The 21,500-nt window shown below is 49.1% G+C and overlaps 1 protein-coding gene across 2 annotated transcripts in view; it reads right to left on the minus strand.

The window, feature by feature from the left end:
- Positions 1-6,416: 6,416 nt before the first annotated feature.
- The window catches only part of TPST2 (tyrosylprotein sulfotransferase 2), a 63,411-nt gene continuing 48,327 nt past the window's right edge, over positions 6,417-21,500 (minus strand). For both annotated transcript variants that reach the window (XM_004479085.4, XM_012519859.4), the window contains exons 3-7: positions 18,611-19,531; positions 15,142-15,340; positions 10,774-10,824; positions 8,711-8,759; positions 6,417-6,938 (exon numbers count right to left, since the gene is read on the minus strand). In XM_004479085.4, coding sequence (XP_004479142.1) covers positions 8,718-8,759; positions 10,774-10,824; positions 15,142-15,340; positions 18,611-19,452 — 1,134 coding nt within the window. In that variant the 5' untranslated portion in view covers positions 19,453-19,531 and the 3' untranslated portion in view covers positions 6,417-6,938; positions 8,711-8,717. The remainder of the gene's footprint in view (positions 6,939-8,710; positions 8,760-10,773; positions 10,825-15,141; positions 15,341-18,610; positions 19,532-21,500) is intronic.

Below are 21,500 nucleotides of genomic sequence, written 5' to 3' on the forward strand. Positions count from 1 at the left end.
ATGTAGCTGTAATTATGACTTTACAACAGAGTTTATGGAGATGCAGTTACTTTTGCTCATGAGGGGCTGATGCTAGTGGAGTTGCTTTACTAAGTGGACCCCACCATGTGGCTTCTGGAGAAGGGATTTTCGTGGACTGTCATAGGGTGGTTAAGAGTGCAGGCTCTGAGCAAGTGATTAGAGTACATTGTCAGTAATGGAAAAATTGAAATCAAGTACCACTTGGTAGGATACACGGAGAAGATCACAGCATTACTCCTGTGATATTCTTGTCAAAGTGGCATAATCCGAATATAATCCCAAGGATACATCAGAGAAACCCAACTTGAGGGAAATTCTATAAAACTGGCCTGTAATCTTCAAAGGTGCCAAAGTCTTGAACATCAAAGAAAGATAGGAACTGTTCTAGAGTGAAGGAAACTCAAGAAACAAGACAAATAAATGCAATGCATGATTCTGAATGGGATCTTTTCCCTATAAAGGACATTATCGAGAGGTAACAAAATTTAAATGGGGTCTGAGGATTCTATGGTAGTGATGTGCCAATGTTAATTTCCAGATTTTGATGGTTATATCAGAGTATCCTTATTTGTTGGAAATACTAAAGTACTTGGGGGTGTAGGGCAAAAGGTGGGCAACTTAATCGCAGATAATTCAGGGAAAGATGTTTCTCTACTGAATTCACAACTCTTTTTTTTTTTTTTAAGAAAGCTCTGGAGAGAAACAGATGTGGCTCAATCAGTTGTGCGCCCGTCTACCATATAGGATGTCCAGGGTTTGATGCCCAGGGCCTCCTGGTGAAGGCAAGCTGGCCCACGTGGGGAGCTGCCCCATGTGGAGTGCCGGCCCATATGGAAATGCCACCCCACGCAGGAGTGCCACCCTGCATGGGAATGCCACCCAGTGTGGGAAAGCCTCCCCGTGCAGGAGTGCTGGCTGACGTGGAGAGCTGGTGCAGCAAGATGATGCAAGAGGAGACACAGAGGAGAGAGAATAAGAGATGCAGCAGATCAGGGAGCTGAGGTGGTGCAAAAGAATGACTGCCTCTCTCCCACTCCAGAAGGTCCCAGGATTGGTTCCTGGAGCTGTCTAATGAGAATGCAAGCAGACACAGCAAATGGTCACAGAGAGCAGATGACGGGGGTGGGGGAATGGTGGGGAACGGGATAAATAAAATGTCTTAAAAAAAAAAAAAAAAAAGGAGTGCTCTGAAGTAAACCTTCATGGATCCAGACCTCCACTTTGTTTCTTCCTAAATGTGGTGCCTGGGGTAGGCTGCCTCACTTCTCTGCAGTACATTTTCACATCTGTAAAAAAGGATAATGACCAGATCGCTATAAAAGGGTTTTTTCAGGACAAAAATAGGTTAATTAATGCATGTAAAACTCTTGGCACTGTTCCTGGCATTGTAAGAGCTTCTAAATGGTTGTGGCTATTTTAATTTAAAAGACCCAGTCTCAAACCCCTGCACGGAAGGCCTCTCAGCCTCAAAGATCAGTGGTTATTCAGAGTTTCTGCATTCAAATGCCCAGCCTTAGGGAAAGCAAAGAGAGAAGGTGATGAGAAGTTTGGATTCAAGCTGCTAAGGATATAAGCCCTGGCCTCCCATCACTGTTCAGGAAAGCCCTTGTTTGGAGGGTCTGCCCGGCCTGTGTTTAGCTTCCTGATGAGGGCCTCCAACACGTGGCCTTCCCAGAAGGGGTTGCCAAGCAGCAAGGCTCCAGAGCAGGAGCCCGGCAGATTCTTCTGCAGCACATCAGTCTGTCCCTCTCCCTTTCACAGATGAGGCTCTGGAGGCCGTGGCAGAGCGGGACGTGCCCAGGGCCACACAGCATGTTTAAGTACAGAGCCAGGCCGGGAAGCCAGAGGTTCAGACTCACAAGCCAGAGTCCTCTGTTATGCCATGCACAGGACCCCACACCCTGTCTGCCTACTCATTTGAGCTGGTATTGATAGAGTGATTCCTGTGCAGTTGGGATCACACAGCCAAGCTTTCTGCATGCATCAGCTTTTCAATTCCTCAACCCTCTGAGGTAGTCTGTGCGAACCTCAGAACTGACACTCCTAACCATCCCCTCAGCCATACAACACTGTTTCCATATTGCCTCCAAGACCTGGGGGGGGGGGGGGCGGGAAATATCCTCGCTCAGTTACAACTTCAAATAGGTTGGTACCATAGAAACAATCTGTTTAAGTGGCATTTCAAAGCCGATATATTTTAAGTCTAGCACAAGCACCTTTTCTAGGACAGTGACATTATACAGTCGCACATGGTTGAGTCCTATTTTGAATTTTGTCACGCAGATTTAAATTGCGTCCTGTGCCTGGCAGCACTGAAAATTCAGATCAGCTGAGATGAACACATTTGATCTCCCTTTAAATGGTTCTGCCAGATGGTTTCTACCCTACTTATCTTTCAAGACTTTGTGAAGATTCTGTCCTTATACAGAAAGCGGGGGCATGAGGTTCCATAGGCCTGAAGCCTTCTCTGGAGAGCAAGGCTCCTCAAAAGCACCCAGGAAAGGTAAGGAACCATGGCCCTCATCATTCATTCACCCATTCACTCATTCACTCCTGAACAAATAGGTATTGACTACCTGCCTATGTATTCATTATCTATTGCAGTGTAATTCAAAACTGAGCAGCTTAAAGCAACCATAAACATTAGGGCTGGGTCTGTGGTTAAGAATTCAAGTGGTTTAGTTCAGGGTTTCTGGCATGGGGCCTCTCAGGAGGTTGCAGGAGACACGTCAGCTAGGGCTGCCTTCATCTGAAAACTAGGCTGGGGCTGGAGGCTCCACTGCCAAGGTGTTCCACTCACATGGCTGGCAACTTGGGGCTGGACGTTGGCTGCAGGCCCCAGTTCCCTGCCACTTGGACCTCTCCCTTCACAGAGCTGCTTGAGTGTCCTCATGACAGGGTGGCTGGCTTCCCCCAGAATGACCGACCCAAGAGAGAGCAGGACAGAAGTCACGAGGACTTTCACCTGTGACCCAGCCTCCGAAGCCCAACACTCATGTCCATAGTATCTTACCAGTTCCATGGTCAGCCCTATTTAGAGCTGCCAGATTCAGCAAGTAAAAATGCAGGATACCTAGCTAAATTTGAACTTCAGATACACAACGAATAATTTTTAGTGGAAGTGAGGCCCATGAAATATTGCAAAGTACTAAAAAGAAATGTGTGGTTTATCCAAAATGCAAATGTAATTGGCGTCCTATAGTCAATCTGCCATCCCTAGCCCTGTTCCGTGTGGAAAGGTACCACATACCAGGACATGGAGATCACTGGGGGCCATCTGGGAAGGTGGCCGTACAACCTGTTACATGCCAGGCATTGTAGACAATGCGGCTACGTGAGTGCTGCGAGACAGCCTGGAGAGTTAACACCACTAGGGTCATCAACATGGAAATAAAGGCAAAACCTCGGCTATCTGAATGTGCTCTCAAGAGCCATGGCTGGTGCTTGGGACGGGAATGGGGTTCTCATCAGAACAGCCTCTTGTGAGTCTGGGCTTCCACCTGTGAACTCATGTATATGGGGGTGGGGGGTGGTATAGGGAGGGTTCTGCTGCTGAAAGAGGAAACAAAACCCAGGAATTTATTGCCTTGGAATTAACGAAATTGATTTTAACAAAATTAATACACACACACACATGCATAAATGAATGCATGGGGAAAAAGGGTGGAAACTAAATAAGGTCTGTAGTCTAGGTAACGGTTAATGCCAGTTTCCTGGGTTTGGCATTACACTACAGTTAGATAAGATGTCAGCCTTGGGGACAGCTGGGTGAAGGGTAACAAGACTCTGTACTACGTCTGCAACTTCCTGTGAGTCCAAAATTATTTCAAATTATTGTTTGAATACAGTTTTTAAAATTTTATACCATTACTTAAGTTTATGATATATAGTTATTCAAGTATAGATTAGTATATAAGTAACTATTTTTAAAGCTTAAAGACAACCCATTAAAAAAAAAAAAGCTGTTACTGTGGAAACAAGGTTAGATCAGAATAATCCCAACTTGAGGAACGGACTTAAATTGGAGGAAAGGCCAGTTGGTCAAGAGCACGCCCTGGTGGGTGGAGCTCAGGCTTTTCCTAAAGGCACAGACATTTTCATTGTCAGTCATCCTGGAATGTGGTGGTTTGGAGCAGAGAATTAGGTGGCCTTTGCAGAGGAGAGGTAAGATGTCCCCCCAGCTCTGGGCCCAGATTTGGGCTTGGGCGATCCTAGAGCAGATGCAGTGGTGGCAGCAACTGTCCCTGGTCCAGGGAGGACGTTGGGGAAACCCCAAAGCCTGGGTTTTTTGCTGACCTAGACTTTTGTGACCTTGGACTCATTGTCCTTGAAACAGTAAAGAAAAGGTGTGCTCTCATTTGGTATGCCAATGGAAATGGAATGTTCTGGTCAAATCAGCATTTCCCAGAGAGACTCCCAAGTTAATCAATGACCTGAAGGTGTGGCTAACCAACTGGTCCCTGTTCTGATTGTATTCTCCAAAGATGGCCACACGGTATCTCCACAAGCTCTTTGCAATGTGGCCTTGACACTCCACTGGGAAGGTCCTATGACAGCACTGACCGATAACATTTGGTGTAAGGGACACTGTGCCAGTTCCAGACATAGATCTTAAAAGACTGGCCCTTCTGCTTCCTGCCTCCTGCAGTACTTGCTCTGGGGAAAACCAGTCACCATGTAAGAAGTCCAACTACCCTAAGGCCACCATGCTGTGAGGAAAGTAGTCACGTGAGGCCACATGGGTAGAAATGCCCAATAAACTTGTAGACAGACACTCTAGTCATCCTAGCCCACATGCAAGAAGTTAACTTTTTTTTCCAGATCAAATCCGGGAAGATGAAATGAAAGTGGATTCTGAGACATGTGTTTCAGAGGTCAACGCCCAATCCCACTACTTGGGGTGTAGGTTTGGGGACAGAAAAGGAATCATTTCCTTCTTCCTCTCTCCTTCCTTCCTTCTTTCACTGTTCCCCCAGGCAGTTGTGATTATCCAGGGTCTTTGAGGGCGGGCTTCTTAAAAGGTGTGGACTCCTAGAACCAGGAGTGATTTGTAGGGCGGGGGAATCTACAGCTGTCATCAGATTCTCAAGGGACAGTACCACATGTGGCAAGCTGGAGACTGATAAATGATTGTTAAGGGAACAAATGAAGGGCTTTCCAACCCCCAAAGGCCTAGCTCCTGTCTCACTACAGCCTCAAGGCCAAGGAGACGGCAAGTGCCTGGTGGGGAGACCTCATCCTCTACCAGGCACCACTGCCAATGTCACCCAGTGACCCCACCCAATAGCCCCATGAAGTTTTAACATCCACATTTTACAGATGACCAAACCAAGGCTCAAGCCCCACAGCTAGGAAGTCGCCTGACCCCAAAACCCATGCTCTAAGCCACAGTGAGTCACGAGACGGAAGGCAAGGGGCGTGGCTTCCACGTGGCCTTACCCCATGAAAGACACGAAACTATTCTGGGCCCAGTCGTTCCCTCAAGCATCTGGGGGTTCTGCGGTGCTTGCATGGACTGGACCTCTTCTCCGACCTTTGCTCGTTGCCAATCAGTATGGATTGAGCTGTGCCCCCCAAACGTGCCCCAAAACATATTTTGAAGTCCCCAGTACTTGTGAATGTGACCATATATGGAAATAGGGTCATTACCAATGGAATTAGGCCAGTTAAAGAGGTCAGAGTAGACTTAAGGGTGGGCCCTTCATCTTATATGACTGTCTTTTTTATTTCTCACCACCCCCTCATTGTTTGCACTCACTGTGTCTGTTTGTGTCTGTTTGTTGTGTGCTTGTCTTTTTGTAGGATGCACCAAGAACTGAACCCAGGACCTCCCATGTGGGAGGGAGGCACCTAACCACTTGAGCCATCTCATCTCCCTGCTTTATTGATCTCTCATGTTTCCCTCCTTGTGTCTCATGCTGCATCATCATCTTGCTGCATCAGCTTGCTGTCTTGCTCCTCTTCATTATGAGGCACCGGGAAGCAAACCCGAGACCTCCCATGTGGTAGGAGGGGGCTCAATCGCACGAGCCACATCCGCTTCCCATGACTGTCTTTATACGGTGAAATCTGGACACAGATACAAAGACAGTGACGTGAATGCCACATGATGAATGAGGCAAAGGGCCTCACGGCTGGCAGGCAAGTCAATGCCAGAAGCCAGGCAGAGGCACGGAACAGATTCTTCCCATCAGAGAGGATGAGGAAGGTAGCACAGCCCTACCGGCAACTTAATTTTGGACTTCCAACCTGCAGAATCAGGAGACAATAAGTTTCTGTGTTTTAAGTCTCCCAGTGCATGGTGATTTGTTACAGCAGCCTTGGCCAACTAAAACGCCAATCCACCTGACATAATTCAATACGGGGGAGAAAAAAATCTATTCACGCTGTAAAAGTAAGGCACGGACAAATAAGTCCCTGTTCACTTTATTCAAATAGTTTTTTTTTTTTTCTCTGTGAAACAAACTGAGTTTAGAACTGAGGAGGAATCAAAGAAAACCTCATATATTAAATTCTTTTTAAATAGATTCTTTGAATTCAAAGTGAGGGTCAACGGGAGAGGCCTGGGTTGTGGGCCAGGTCCCAGCAAACAAAACCCCCAAGGCAGCCCTGCAAATTAAGGAGGACGGCAACTCTTGAGAAAAAGTTCTTGAGGGGAAAAAATATAAAACACCTACGTTTCAAAAGCCAGACTATTTCTACACCCTTCACTCCCGACCCCAGAGGTTCTCAGGATAAGAGAGTTTCAAGGTAAGTTTTTGATGATTCGGTTTTTGCAAACATATGCAAATACATTCTTCATTAGCAGCCCCGTTTTGGCGATTAATAGCAAGCAATATGCTTGGATTAGAGGTCCGATTTCCACTTGAAAGCAAAGTTGCTTCTCATTTTGGCAACAGAAGGCCACTTGCAGAGATCTGAAAAGAGGAAAGACAGTGTTAGGCCCAGAGTAACAATTCTGAAATAGCTCTTTCATATTTATGTGTACGATTACAGAACCTGTGGTCTGCAGCCATCCACAAGAGCATGTGAGGCTTTACATACACGGTCCAGATGGCCAGGGAGAACTTAAAAATGTTTCTTTGTTCCTACCCACATCTCAGCCTGCACCCACCTGACCTCAAAATACATCTTTCTTTATTTATTAAGAGTAAACTACAGGGGAGCAGATGTAGCTCAAGTGGTTGAGCACCTGCTTCCCATGTATGAGGTCCCGGGTTCAATCCCCAGTACCTCCTAAAAAAAAAAAAAATAGAGTAAACTGCAGGGATACATGCAATATATTTTTTATTTTGGGGGCAAGGGTAGGATTACCATTTGTTCAATGCCACCTCTGTGCCAGAGATTACAGAAAGCACTCTGTATTGAGTATTTCATTAAACAGCAAATAAGGAATAAACTGAGCTACTGTCAATGAAAACGTTCAGGAGTCTATTAATGATCTGCAGGAAAAAGCTGAGGGGACAGAGTTAGGAGGAAACAGGGAAAAAGGCTGTTTGCACACAAGCATTCTTTTCTTTGGTGTTAAGTAGAACTCCAAGATCCTGGTGCGATCAGGAGTCACACCCTGAAGATGATGCAGAATCTCCCCAGCCTTGCTGGCTGGTGCAAACTGGATTCAAAGAACTAAAAAATGTGCTGATAATTTAAAAAGAAAATGAGATGAACAATAGAGTGCAAACCAGAAAATTCCAAGTTTCTCTCTAAAAAGAGTAGGGAAATACCCTAGTAAGTTGGTTCTGGCCTCCTTGCGGGGTGCCCGGCAACTTCCTGGAAGAGGGGCTAGGGGACCTAAGGAAAGGAACTTGGTCACTGGGGGGTTGGCTCAGTGCCCACGTCCACTCTGGGTGCATAGCACTCTACAGCCTGCCCCTGGGTCAGCTCGCTTCATCTCCTAAGCTCCCCTGGAGGGGGGCATTGGCGAATCCCCAGTCTTCAGATTCTGACATGGAACGTGGAGGCTGAGAAAACTTTAATCTGCGAGTCCTTGAATCTTTGAATTCCCAAGTTCAGAATCCCTTGCCCCACCGCCCCTCAGCAGCATATGGGTGGATAAACAGACACATGAGGTCACTCGTTAAAAGCCATGTCTGCAGAGATGACTTCTGGAGGGGCTTCTGCTACGTGGTGGCTGTGTGGCCTTGGGCAAGGCAAAGTCCTTCTCTGAGCTTTGGTTTTCTCCTCTGTAAGGCGAAGGGGACCACGTCGCCTGCCTCCCAGGGATGCTGAGGGTTAAAACGAATGAGTACCTGGGCCAGTGCCAAAGGGGTTATTCTTAGACCAGAACTGCTTGTGACTATGATTAGAACTTTAATTGTTTTGGGCCAGGCCCGATGCTGTTGGAGAAGCCAGATGGGCAGACAGTGTTCAGTGTAAAAACGGCTGGAGAACCCCCATCGCAGCGGTCCTTCCTGCCCCCTCCCCAGGGCCGCGCATACTGAGGGCCTTTCTGGTTGGTTCAGCAGTGCTCTCCCTGCCATCCTGCATCCAGAGCCAAGGGACCTAGAGCCTCTGCGCTATAAATAGCCTGTCACCATGGAAACCCCTGATGGGGCTTGGTCAGCCCACCTCGGTGGACACTTCCCCCCAGGGAGGCTGTGAAAGGACAAGCATTTTGGGAAAGGGGCTCCTGGGCTCAGTGGTGGCAAGAAAACCCCTCCCGACCCCCCAGCAAAGTCCACAAGCCTACCTGGAAATCACGAGCTTCCTAAATGGGAGGAGGTGCTGTTCTGGCTCACCTGGAAGAAGATAACAGAGGGAGGGGTCAAGGCCAGGTGCAGGGGTGTCAGGGTCTCGCTGCCCTGAGGCTCACCCGTCAGCATCACTGAGTCATGCGCTCACCCACGTACTGGATATGTATTGCACACCTACTAGGTGCTGGGAATACTGTGGCGAATGTGTCAGAGAAAATCCTACTGTCGTGGAGCTGACACTCTGATGGGGAGAGAGCCTATTAAACCCACAGGTAAGATAATATCAAATCTGGGCAATGGCTGGGTGCCGAGTGGCTGGCACTGGGTCGTTAGGAAAGGCCCCTCTCCCAGGGAGTGACAGTCAAGCCAAGATTCAAAAGACAAAACAGAGGTCGGCCATGCATCAATCTGGGTGGAAAAGCATGCCAAGCAGAAGGAACAGCGAAGACCCCGGGGATGCGACGGGGTGGCTGGAGATGAGCGAGCAAGAGGGCCAGTGGAGATGAGGCCGGAAAGATGATGCAATTTGCGGGGCAGTTCTCCTGAGGGCAGGGGGGTTCACAAAGACGGGGTATAGGCCATTCATTCCTGTTTTGCTTCTAGCAGGACAGAAAACCTATCCCGGGCCACCTAGGTGTCCTGTGTACACTGCACGCTTCAGGGGAGTGGAAACAGGTCAAACCCTTTTGTACGGCAATTTTAGCCTCATGGTTCAAGAGCCAAAAAAGATCTGGATCCTTTTACCCACAGATTCCACTCCTGAAAAAATGCCTTGTAAAGAATTCTTTCAACAGAGCCTCCCTTTCCCCGCAAAACAGAGGCAAAATCAGTAAGATGTGTACATGATATCATTCAGGACACTGAAAAAATTAGAAACCATCTTAGGGAAGTACTTAAGTAAATGGTGGCATGTGCGTTCCAGGGTACTTTGTAATTGTCCAAAATGGTAGTGGACAAATATTAAGAAAAACAAAGCAGCTCACACAACAGAATCACAACTAATGCAAAAAAAAAAAACCCATGTATATTGAGGTGGGTAAAAGAGCAATGTGCAAAAATGGTAAGAGTTCAGGACTATGGACCATGCCTCTCTCAATTCTGTTTCTTTTTCTACTTAGTTAAAACAAATAAGGTGAAGCTCACTAGCTTTGCTTTGCTTTGAACATGGGTTGCGGCGAATGCCTGGCACAGGAGGCTGAGGATTTCACTGGCAGTGCCATGGGAAAGTGCCCTAGTGGAGGGGACACTTCCCCGGGCGTGCTCGCTAATTTTGGAACCATTTTTTCACAGTGGCAAGAGATGGAGAAAAGCATATGTAGGGTCTCCCGTCCCTACAAAGGGAGTGAGGACTCCTGCCCAAACCACTGAGAGGTGCTCAAAACAAGGGTCCCCAGGCTCTCAGAGTTCATTAATTTAATAATTATACTGGGGACCGGCACAGGGTGGCCCACCCTTTATTTTGTGAAATTAAACAACGTACGCAGATGATCTAAAAGCACCACCACTTATTTTTAAGGGGAGAGGGGGATACATTTGAACACCAAAGAAGGGCTGCTGTCACGTTGGTATAGAGGCAGTCCTTGGCACGGCACATCCACCACCTCCTTCGGCCGCAGCTGGGAAGCTCGGCAGGCCCCGCGTGGGGATGCACGGGAAGGCGGCGTGGAGGCCCGTGTGCATCCGTGCACACACACGCTGCACACACACGTTACACGACTCCCCAGGAGTCTCATTTTTGGGGAAACTGATGAAAATTTTGTACTGGGTTATGTTTGGGAACTGCTGCTCTAAATAAAACTGGATTTAAGGATAGATCAAAAATTCAACAGACAGTTCCCACAAAGTCCCTTCCAATTGATTTCAAGGTAAAGCCCTAGGGCTGGTGAAATGTGGCTGCGGCTGAACCAGACCCCTAGATCCTCTCTGGCCCAAGCCCCCTATTTGACAGTGGGGGGGATCTGTCAACCAGACTGGAGACGTCAAGTGCCTGAAGGCATACATCAAACTAGTGGCCCAGCCAGGATAACCAGAATTCAGAATTCCCATTGAGATTTCTAACCTGAAAATATCCTTTTAGATTGGCTGGTGTTTTGAAGTCCCCTTTTAGGACCTAGGAAAGAGAAAAGAAATGTCACTATCATGGAAATGATAAAAACAAACACAGCAACCAAAACCCCCATACACACACACAAAATTCAGTCGACCTCCCCATATCCATCCACCCATCCTTCTAGCCAGCCATCCACCCCTCCATCCAACAAATGCGTACTGAGCTCCTATGATTGCAGGCATTATGCCAAGACAAAAGAAATCCCTACTCGCTTGAAGCTTCCATTCTGGTAGGGAAACCAGACAATATACAAATAACAAGAACCAGGAATAAACACACCAAGCCAAGGGAAATACTATGAAGAAAGTAAAACAAAACAAAACAAAATGATCAGGAGTGACAAGGGGGCTTCTTTTGATTGGGTGGTCTTTCAAAAGGACCCTAGGAACAGGTGCTCTTCGAGCTGAGTCCTGAATGACAAGGACAACCAGCCACACTACGCTCTGAAGGGACAGTCTTCCAGGCAGAGCAAACAGCATGAGAAAGGCCCCAAGGTGGGAAGCAAAAAATTCCAGATCTTCCCATTATCTCTCAGAAGGGAAAGCACCGAATAGAACAGGGCTGTGCCATAGAAATATAATGCAAATCACACGCATAATTTTAAAATGTTTACAGTAGCAACCTTAAAAAAGAGGAACTGGGTAGGTAGAGTTCAGTGGTTGAGTGCCTGCCTCCACGTACCAGGTTCCAGGCTTAATCCCCAGCACCTCCTCAAAAAAAAACACAAAACAACAATAATAAAAAGAGAATATATTTAAACAGGGAGCTGGTGTAGCTCAGCAGGTGAGCACCTGCTTTGCATATACAAGGTTCCAGGTTCAATCCCTGGCACCTCCTAAAAAATAAAAATAAAAAATAAATACAGGTGAAACTCATTTTTAATAATGTATTTAACCCGATAGATCTAAAATATTATCACTTTAACATGTAATTGATATAAAAAGGATTAAAGGGATGCTGTATAGACTTCTTTGTTCTGTCCTAAGACTTCAAAATCCAGGGTGTATTTTACACTTGCAGCACATCTCAGTGTGACTAGTCACATTTCATGGGCCTAGAAAGCCACATGTGGCTGGTGGCTACTGCCACGGACAGCACAGGTGCAGACAATTTCATACGCTGCTTCATTCGCTAAGTTTATTGTACCCCAGGATTCATTATAGAAACACAGTGCAGAACGCACAGAAACACACCGACACACACAAAGATACATACCCAGGTACTCTCTCACACACACGCACACATTCACATATATGGCTTTTTTTTAGTCTTATTATTTATTTATTTATTTCCCCTTCCACCCTCCCCCCAGTTGTCTGCTCTCTGTGTCCATTCACTGTGTGTTCTTGTGTCCGTTTGCTCTTGTCAGCGGCGCTGCGAATCTGTCTCTTTTTGTTGCATCATCTTGTTGCGTCAGCTCTCCGTGTGTGCGGAGCCATTCCCAGGCAGTCTGCACTTTTTCCGTGCTGGGCAGCTCTCCTTACGGGGCGCACTCCTTGCATGTGGGGCTCCCCTACATGGGGGACACCCCTGCGTGGCACAGCACTCCTTGCACGCATCAGCACTGCGTGTGGGCCAGCTCACCACACGGATCAGGAGGCCCGGGGTTTGAACCCTGGACCTCCCATATGGTAGGTGAATACTCTATCCATTGAGCCAAATCTGCTTTCCCACATATGGCTTTTAAATAAAGGGCTTGTCTCGTTAGGAACAACAAAACTATAAAGATGAAACTTCCCAGGAAGAAACATTTTTGGGAAAAAACTAGAATTTTCTAGAAACATCTTTGGGGAAAAAAAACCCTAGAATTTTCTAGAGATACCTTTCATTTAAAGAAAAGAATAAAAAGATCTTCAGATCTTCAGAGCTGATCTTAACCATCGCTACTTTATCGGAATTATTATTTTTTAAATGAAATACACCAAGCCAGGCCTTTCTCCGGGAGCCTTCGTCTTTTAAAGAAATTCCAGAAAAGCCGCTGCTGAACCAGTGTCCCTGCACTCCTCACCCAGCCCCAGCTGCCCCTCCTGAGAAGCACCTGGAGGCTGGATTTCAAGAGCATCACCTTCCCTTCAATCTAGCTTTAAAAAAAAAACGTGAAATATATCGAATGTATAGAAAAGTATGTAAAACCTACCCCTACAGCTTAAAGGTTAGTGGTAAAGGGAGCCCCGCCCGACAACAACCCCGTGTTGTTGCATCTACTCGGGATCCTCGACTATTTCCGCAAATAAATGTTTGCAAAATCGACAGACCAGGGGTGGGGAGGGAGCAGAGAGGGAGGAGCTAATGACACCCGCGGGTGAGCTCACACTCCTACCCCAAGGACAGAGCCCCAAGGCTCAGGGTTGGTAAATCCTCTTTGCTGAGGAGAGGGGAGCACGTGTTGGGACTTGCTGGAACCCAGGGGGGACTTCCTTCTTCCGTCACGGGAAGAATTAAAGGAGAGCGAGCGAGGAACGACTTGCGCCCTTGGCGGTTCACTCCAGGACCGCTTACTTCCTAATACCCACGCATGCGCAGCAATGCTGGGCGGTGAGTTCCAACGAAGACTCGGGTCTTGACGGGGTGAAGGTGGAGGAGCTCTACGGCAGGCCCATCTGCCAATACTTTAACTTGGTACCTCTAAGGAAATCGGAACACAGCACCCAAAGTAAGCGAGAAACGGTGACGGCAATGTGTGAACATGACCGTGATCCTGTTAACCTTCTTTTGCCCAGTGAGTACCAGCCTACTTTAACATTTCAAACACCTCGTCAGAGCCATTTCCCTTTGCCACCTTGAACAAGGAGAACTGAAAAGGAATTTAAACTGCCCTCGGGAAGCAGATGTGGCTCAAGCGATTGAGCTCCCGCCTACCACATGGGAGGTCCCAGCTTCAGTGCCTGGTGCCTCCCAAAGGGTGGGGAGAAATAAATAAAATAAATCTTAAAAATAAATAAACAAACTGCCCTGGCCTCATATTTGCCTGAAAAATAACACTAAACCTTATGAGGGCCATATACGGGACCAATTATTTATGTATGTCTAGTCCCAGCAAGGATTTGAAGTGCTTCACAAACAGATGAACAAATAAACAAAAAAATAGCTAGAGAAGTAGGGTGGAAAGGGAAAACAAGAGGAGATCAAGAAGGTGAAAAAAGATGACCAACAGAGCAGAAGAAAATATTTGGAAACTATCTATCTGATAATGGACAACTATCCAGAATATATACAGAACTCCTACAACTCAACAAAAAGACAAATAAAAAAATGGGCAAAGGTTTTGAACAGCAGATGCTCAACATCATCAGCCAGGGGGCAAATGCGCAACAAAACCCCAATGAGCTAGCACTTCACACCCACTAGAACGGCTATTACTAAAAAAATGGAAAATAAGTGATGGCGAGGATGCAGAGGAATGGGAACCCTCAGACACTGTTGGTGGGGATGTAAAAAGGTACAGCCACTGTGGAAGACATTTTGGTTGTTCCTCAGAAAGATAAACATAGAAATACCTACAACCCAGCAATCCTACAAAAGAACTAAAAGCAGGGACTTGAACAGATATTTGCACACCAATGTTCCAAGCAGCATTATTCACAATAGCCAAAAAGTGGAAACAATTTAAGTGTCCATCAACCGATGAATGGATAAAGAAAATGTGGTATATGCACACAGTGGAATATTTTCAGCCTTAAAAAGTAATGAAGTTCTGATACATTCGACAACATGGATCAAACTCGAAGACACCATGTTGAGTGAAATAAGTTAGACATAAAAGGACAAATATTGTATGATTTCTCTTATAGGAAATATTTACAATAAGCAAATTTATAGAGACAGAAAGCAGAATAATGGTTACCAGGGATGGACAAAAGAGGAAATAGGGAGTTATTGCTTAATGGGTACAAGTTTGTTTGGGATGATGAAAGTGGTGAAATAGTGGTGAAAATTATACAATATTGACAATGTAGTTAATGTTCCAGAATTGTTTACTGGAAAATGGTTTAAATGATTTTTTATGTAATGTATACTTTACCATAATAAAAAAAAAAGTTAAAGTAAAAAAGAGAAGAGAAATAAGATGAAATTAGTGCACAAATAGGTCCAATATTAGATGCTACAGAGTGTGAGAGACACGTTACCAGCTGGCTTTGAGCTTCCCCGCAGCCCAAGTGAAAATGGAAATAGCAGTTATAAGATTCACAGTGTCCATCAGATAGAAAAAAGCCGGCAGCTCAGGAATCAAGAGACTAAGTGTTTTCTCAAGTCACTGGAGGCTGCAAGCCCTGCCAAAGCCCGGGAGCACACGTCCACGTGCACGCCCGCACTCACCCGATACGTATTGTTGATGACGATGGGGTCGGGTTTGCCGTAGTTGGGTGGGTTTGCATAGGGGTCGTAGCCTAGCCGAGCCAGCATGGGGGCGATCTGGGCCATGTCCCTCACCACGTCCTCGGGGATGTGGCCGATCCACTTGGAGAGCGCTTCCAGGTTCACGGGCTTGATGACCTGGTCTGTGGACCGCTCGATCCTAGAGAGAGAGGACAGGCTGGAGAGGGGACGGCAGACCCAGGTGGCGCCCGGGGGTCCTCCCTGCTCACTCGTTCTGGGGCGGAGGGAAGGGCTTGGGATTCCTGCGACTCAGCCCGGCTCTGCCACCATCAACCGTGAGAGCGCACGCAAGTCACTTGTCTTCCTCGTACCTCCTCCGCACAATGGGGACGAGAGCGTGCAGTGGGAAATGGCAAGGAAGAACTAGCCAGCGCCCATGGCTGGGCGTAAACTCTGCCTCCTTGACTTCCCTGGCACTTTTTAAATGACTTACTACTTATACAACTAACATGGACATTTTGCCCTTGTAAGGAAACTATCAAACACTAAAGATAAAGCTAAAAGTCCTTGTGAGCATCACACTCAGCCCAGCGGCTTCCTACAGTACACAGTAGAACATTCTGGGATATAGCCTGACCTTTCAGTCCGTTTTGTGTGCCTTCGACAGTACAATGGTCAAGAGCAGACTCAAGAACCAGACTCTAAATTCGAATGGCAGCTGTACTGCCTCTGGCTGTGAGGTCCTGGGTGAGCTATTTCACCTGTCCAAGCCTCAATTTCCCCAACTACAAAAATGGGAATAACTGCGGGGGCGTGGGGAGAGCTGTTCTGAGGATTAAATGACTTAATACAAGGAAAGAGTTTAAAAGAGTATATGGCGCATTATAAGTTGTCAAGAGCTGTTAGCTATCACACACACATACACACCCAGAAAGTCTATTGTAATTTTTGCAGTTTTTAACACAGAAATTTTATGCTATGTGTATTATTCTGCAACATTTTTTTTCATTCAACAATACCTCATTCTTTAGTCGAGCTGTGTTTCCATAGCATAAATATACTACAGCTTATTTTTCCATTCCCCTGAAGACAGACACTTAGGTTATGTTCAATTTTCCACTATTACAACAGAGCACCCTTCATCTCGAACGTGCATCCCCAATAACAGACTTAACAAGCCATGTGACTCATGAAGCTCTTACCAATTATAATTCAGGGACCTTGTATGGTGCAGTGTGGGGACTCCCCAGGGTCACGGGCATATTTCTAGATGCTTCCCTCAAACTAACAGATGAGTTGGGCATCAAGAACAGTCATTTTGAAGGGAGACAGTAATATAGGCTGTGCATGATTTAAAAATTATCTAATTCTGTATCCAAGCGTGCCTAGTTCCTAGAAAGCCAGTTAAGTAATACAGACGCTATAGGCTTTCAACTTTCAGAAAGGCTGTAGACTGAATGTGTATTCAAAGTTACATCCAGGGAATGTGGGCGGTAAGTTAATTCAAGCTTACCTGAAATGTAGGGAATATGTTAATGCAAAACCTACCTGGTACTCAAACAAACACTTAAAACTCTAAGAAACTAACAAAGAAAAGTCCTTTTTGCATAAAAGCAGTTTGACTCCCTCTTCCTACATCCTCTGTATAAAAGGGACCCAGAAATCCTATTCAGGGTGCAGCTTTTTGGACAGGAGTTCACCCGGCCCAGCTGGTCGTAATAATTCTTCCTTCTCGGAATACTCCTGAGTCCTAGCCTTCAGGACACGATCATCGAATCCTGTCTGCTTCTGCAACAACAGGAAGGAGAGTGTGGAGAAGGGGAAAGGGCATGAAGTGGTGGAGGAGCCCCCAGTTTAAATTTCAGCTCTATCCACTGTGTCAAAAATCTCTTAATGTGTGCATGGCCTCTGGCGTGACTTTATGGTACAGAAATAACGTGGACACAACTCAGAGCATTCATGGGAGAAAGGCTTGGTAAGAGTCAATGAAATAGGAAATAACTAAAGTGTCCAACAACAGGGGATGTTAAATAGAATATGGTAATTAGTGCAATGGAGTATTATACAGCCATTCAAAATGATGTCACAGCAGAGCACTGGACACCATGGGCAAGCGGTCCCATACATACAGTGACAAAAGGACTATGTTCCCCAGGACAATACGTTAGCGATATGCCCTGACAAAGGACCAGCCTTGTCCTTCCCTTCTTTTTCATGCATTTTCCCAACTTTCTGTAATAAAGACCCGTTCCCTGGGTAATCTGATTTTCTGTCACGGTAATTTACAACCTCCCAGCTCCAGGAGCAGCTGGCTGGAGTACCCAGCCCGCAGGCTCTTTGCCACCAGGGGGAAGAGCCGCTTGGAGCGCCCTGCTCTGCCCAGCTCTCGGGGGTGGAGCCCAGCAGGCACCACCGTGGGAGAGGGGGGGAGGCGTGGTCCGGGAGGACCGCTCTTCCACCGCGCTCCAGGATGCCACGGCCTGATCAGGACGGACGCACGAGGAGACGGCACACTCTGCTATGGCTCTGGGTCTCGAGTGAGGCACAGCCTCCCCAAAAGGAGCAAGGCAGAGAGCAAGGGACAGAGGGAGGAAGGAGAGGCCCAGGACCCAGAGAGCTCAGGAGCACACGCTTCAAAGTCTGACAGACGAGGGTTCAAATCCTGACACCACACTTGGCTAGTTGGGTGGCCTTAAGCCAGCACCTTCTCCTCTTTGAGATTCAGTTTCCTCATCTGTAAAATGGGGATAAGTGTAGTTCCCACTTCTTCGGGTTGCAATGGGTATTCAAAGAGACAGTGTTCCCTGGGGGCGCTTAAACCCATACCAGCCACACAGTAGGTGCTTCTGAAATGGTACTACGGTGAGGATGATGTTATTCCAATGACGGCAATAACAACCCTCGAATAATGATAACAGAAATAACCATGGCAGCAGCAAACACCTTATTCCTAGTTGATGCTCACAAGAGAGAAGTTAAGTCACTTGCCCAAGGGCACACAGCTAAGAAGTGGTGGAGCTGGGATTCTATCTTAGGGAACCTGGTCCCAGACTCTGTGCTCTTAACTGCCTCACTACAAAGCATATTTGAATACTTGCTGATTCTCCTAGAAAATAAACAAGTGACTGCCCCCCACCCCCTTTTTTAAATCAGGGATTGAACCCAGGACCTCAATTATGCTAAGCGTGTGCTCAACCACCACACCTGCTCCCTGTCCCCATTTTTCTGATTATGGAACTGAGGCTCAGAGAGATAGAGTAAGCAACTTGCTGGAGGCCACAGGGCCTTCGGGTGGGAGATGTGGCTGGAGGCTCTGCTCTTAGTCGCCCCCTTTGCAGCTCTCCATTACAAAAGAGGCTGAGCTCAGAGAGGTACAGAGACCTGCCCAAGGCCACACAGCTGGTGGGCCGAGCTGAGCTGGAGGCGGTGGGGAGTGGGGGGTGGGTCCGGGCTTCGGGGCTCCACTTACTTGGACAGGGAGACGCCCCCCGGCTTGCCGATGAGGTCCTCGTGGTGCAGGACCGCGTCGCTCCAGGCGATGCCGAGGAAGTCGAGGATGAGCATGAGCGAGCGCCGGGGGTGCAGCACCAGCTGCTCGTAGTACACCGGCAGGCACTTGTCCCTGCCCACCTCCAGGCACTGGGCGTACATCACCTCGATGGCCCGGTTCCACTTGGTGAGGCAGTCGCGGTAGCTGCCGAGGTCGAAGCCGGCGATGGTGACCTTGCGCGTGATCATGGAGTGCACCGAGGCGCGGCCGTCGCGCACCATCAGCAGGAACTTGGAGTTGGGGAACAGGCGCGCCAGGTAGACGGAGGACTTGAGCGCGAAGGGGTCCTTGTTGCAGAGCACGCGCGCCGGCTCGCCGTGCTTGGCGATCACCTCCAGGATGAAGGCGCGCATGGCGGCGTCCAGCACCTCGTCCGTCACGCCAGCCTCGTCCAGCCGCAGCTTCTCGCGGCCCGACTTGGACCAGGCCTGGCGCATGGCCAGCACGCGCGGGATGATGCGCGTCTCCTCGCCGCAGCGCACGTCGGGGTGCGCGTCCAGCATGGCGCGCATGAGCGTGGTGCCGCTGCGGGGCACGCCGCCCACGAAGATGAGCGGCATGGCCTGGCCGTAGCGGTACTCCACGCGGTCGGCGCCCACCAGCACCAGCTCCTCCTGCTCGGGCCGCATGCTGCGCCGCGGGCCCCGGCCGCCCGCCAGCGCCGCGCGGCACTCGAGCGCCTGCTGCCCCAGCTGCACGGCCAGCACCAGCGCCAGCGCGCAGGCGCCCGCCAGCAGCGCCCTCCGCACCGACAGGCGCATGCTGGGCCGGGGGGCCGGCGGGGCGCGCCGCGGGGGCCGCCTCAGCGACGCGTCGGCGGGGGGCCCGGCGGGCTCACATCTGGGGAAAGAGGGGGCCGCGCGCGGGTCAGGGAGGGCCATTCGCCACGAGGACCCGGAGGGCGGCACAAGCCACGAGGGGGCTCTCCAGCGCTCGCTCTGCGCCTGCCCCCTGCTAGGCTCCGGGCACGCGCTCCTCTCTTCCAGCTATCCAACGGGACAGGCGCCTCAGGGGCTCTGGAGCGCCCCCTGGGAGGCCTGGGTTCGAATCCCATTGGACGCTTCCTAATGTGTTCCTTAACCTCTCGATGCCCCGGTTTCCTCATCTGATCAAGTTACACAATTTACTAAGAAAAGGGGAAAAAATATAATCCCACAGAATGTGAGATTCCAACAGCACGCCGGTACCAGGAGGGCAGGGATTTCTGGTTTGTTCCCTGCTGTATCCCCAGCTCCTCGCACAGTGCCAGGCCCCGCTCATTCAATCAAGTGCGGGCCATAATATTTACTGAGCATCTACTAGGTGCCAGGGGACTGTTATCCCCTTGCTTTTTTTTTTTATAGCATTCATAAAACCGTCATTGTGGATACTAAAGGAAACTGAGGCACCGAGCGGTTGCACCACGTGCTCCCCAGCTGGGGAGCAGCTATGCTGGGGTCTGAGATTCGAACCCAGGCCACTGGGCTCAGTGTCTGCTCTTTGCCTCTGTAGGAAATACTTTCTGGTAGAAGACTCGGAGAACCTGGCCTGGACTTCTTCCAGAATGCCCATCCATTCAGCCTTCATCCAGTCATTCAGCCTTCATCCAGTGAATGTTTATTAAGTACTAAAAAGTACCAGGCACGGTGCTTGGTGCTGGAGACAGGACAGTGGACAGGACGGCCAGGCCCCTGACCCCGAGGGGATTATGCCCTAGTGGGGAAGCAAATAAGGCACGAGCTAGGGACAGACCGTGGTAATGGCTCTCAAAGGGGGGGGTTTAAGTAGGGGAGAGAGGAGGGCAGTCAGGGAGGGCCTCTTGGAGGAGGTGGCACCCGTGCTGAACCTGGATGACCAGCTAGCGCTGGCCTGGGGCAGATGTATAGGAAGTGTGGGCCCTGAGATGGAAAGGGGCGCGGGGCATTCATGGATCTGAGAGGAGGTTGCTGGGGCTGCAGGGGAGGGAGGGAGAGATGGGGGGTAGCGGCCAGTGAAACTCTGGGGGGACTTCTCCTGGCTTTTCTGGGGAGAGGGCCTGCAGGGGCGAGAAGGGAAGATGGAGACCAGTCTGGAGACTCCTGCAGGTGCCCTGGGAGGCTTGGGGTGATGGGAGGGGGACCAGAGGGCTTGAATTATGACCCCGAGCCTCCACCCCTGCCCGGTGTAGCTAATACAGAGGCAGTCCTCCGGGGGGCTGGCTTAGGAGGCAGGGCTCCCCCCAGCCCAGCCGCCACCTCCTTCTCCAGGCACCTGACACGACAGAGCTGCCTCCTCCAGCTCTCCCCCAAGGCCCCTCGATTTCACAACGCTGAGCTCCAAGTACAAGGTGCAGACTCACACGCCCACCTGGCACACCCACCTGACAGACACTCGGCCAATCGCAGGCTACGCCTAGCCCCGCACCTCGCCCTTGGGTGTCTCCAGCCTCAGTTTCCCCCCTCCTGCCCCTCCCACCTCTCTCCAGAATCAACGCGAGGGCCTGATGTCTCCGGGTGTATGCAGAGTCAGGCAGGCCTGGTTTCCAACCCACTTCCTGGCTGCGTGAGCTTGGGCGACAGACTTAGCGTCTCTGAGCTTCATCTGTAAAATGAGGCTGAGTGTCGACCTCAGTGGGTTGTGGTGCACACTAAGTGACCTCCCCACGTGGAAAATCCCGAAGAACTGCCCAGCACGTAGTGAGCCTCTTTAAGAACATGTGTCGTTTCTTCCATTAGCATTGGCTACTCATTTATTCTCCTGTCTAATGAGCACCTACTGCATGCTGGGAGTTGAAGCTCTGGCGCTAAGAGACACAGCCTCGCCCCCACGCCTGCTCGGGCTGTGCTCGCAC

This window comes from Dasypus novemcinctus, chromosome 19, assembly GCF_030445035.2.
Source record: "Dasypus novemcinctus isolate mDasNov1 chromosome 19, mDasNov1.1.hap2, whole genome shotgun sequence".
Classification (NCBI taxonomy): Eukaryota; Metazoa; Chordata; class Mammalia; order Cingulata; family Dasypodidae; genus Dasypus; species Dasypus novemcinctus.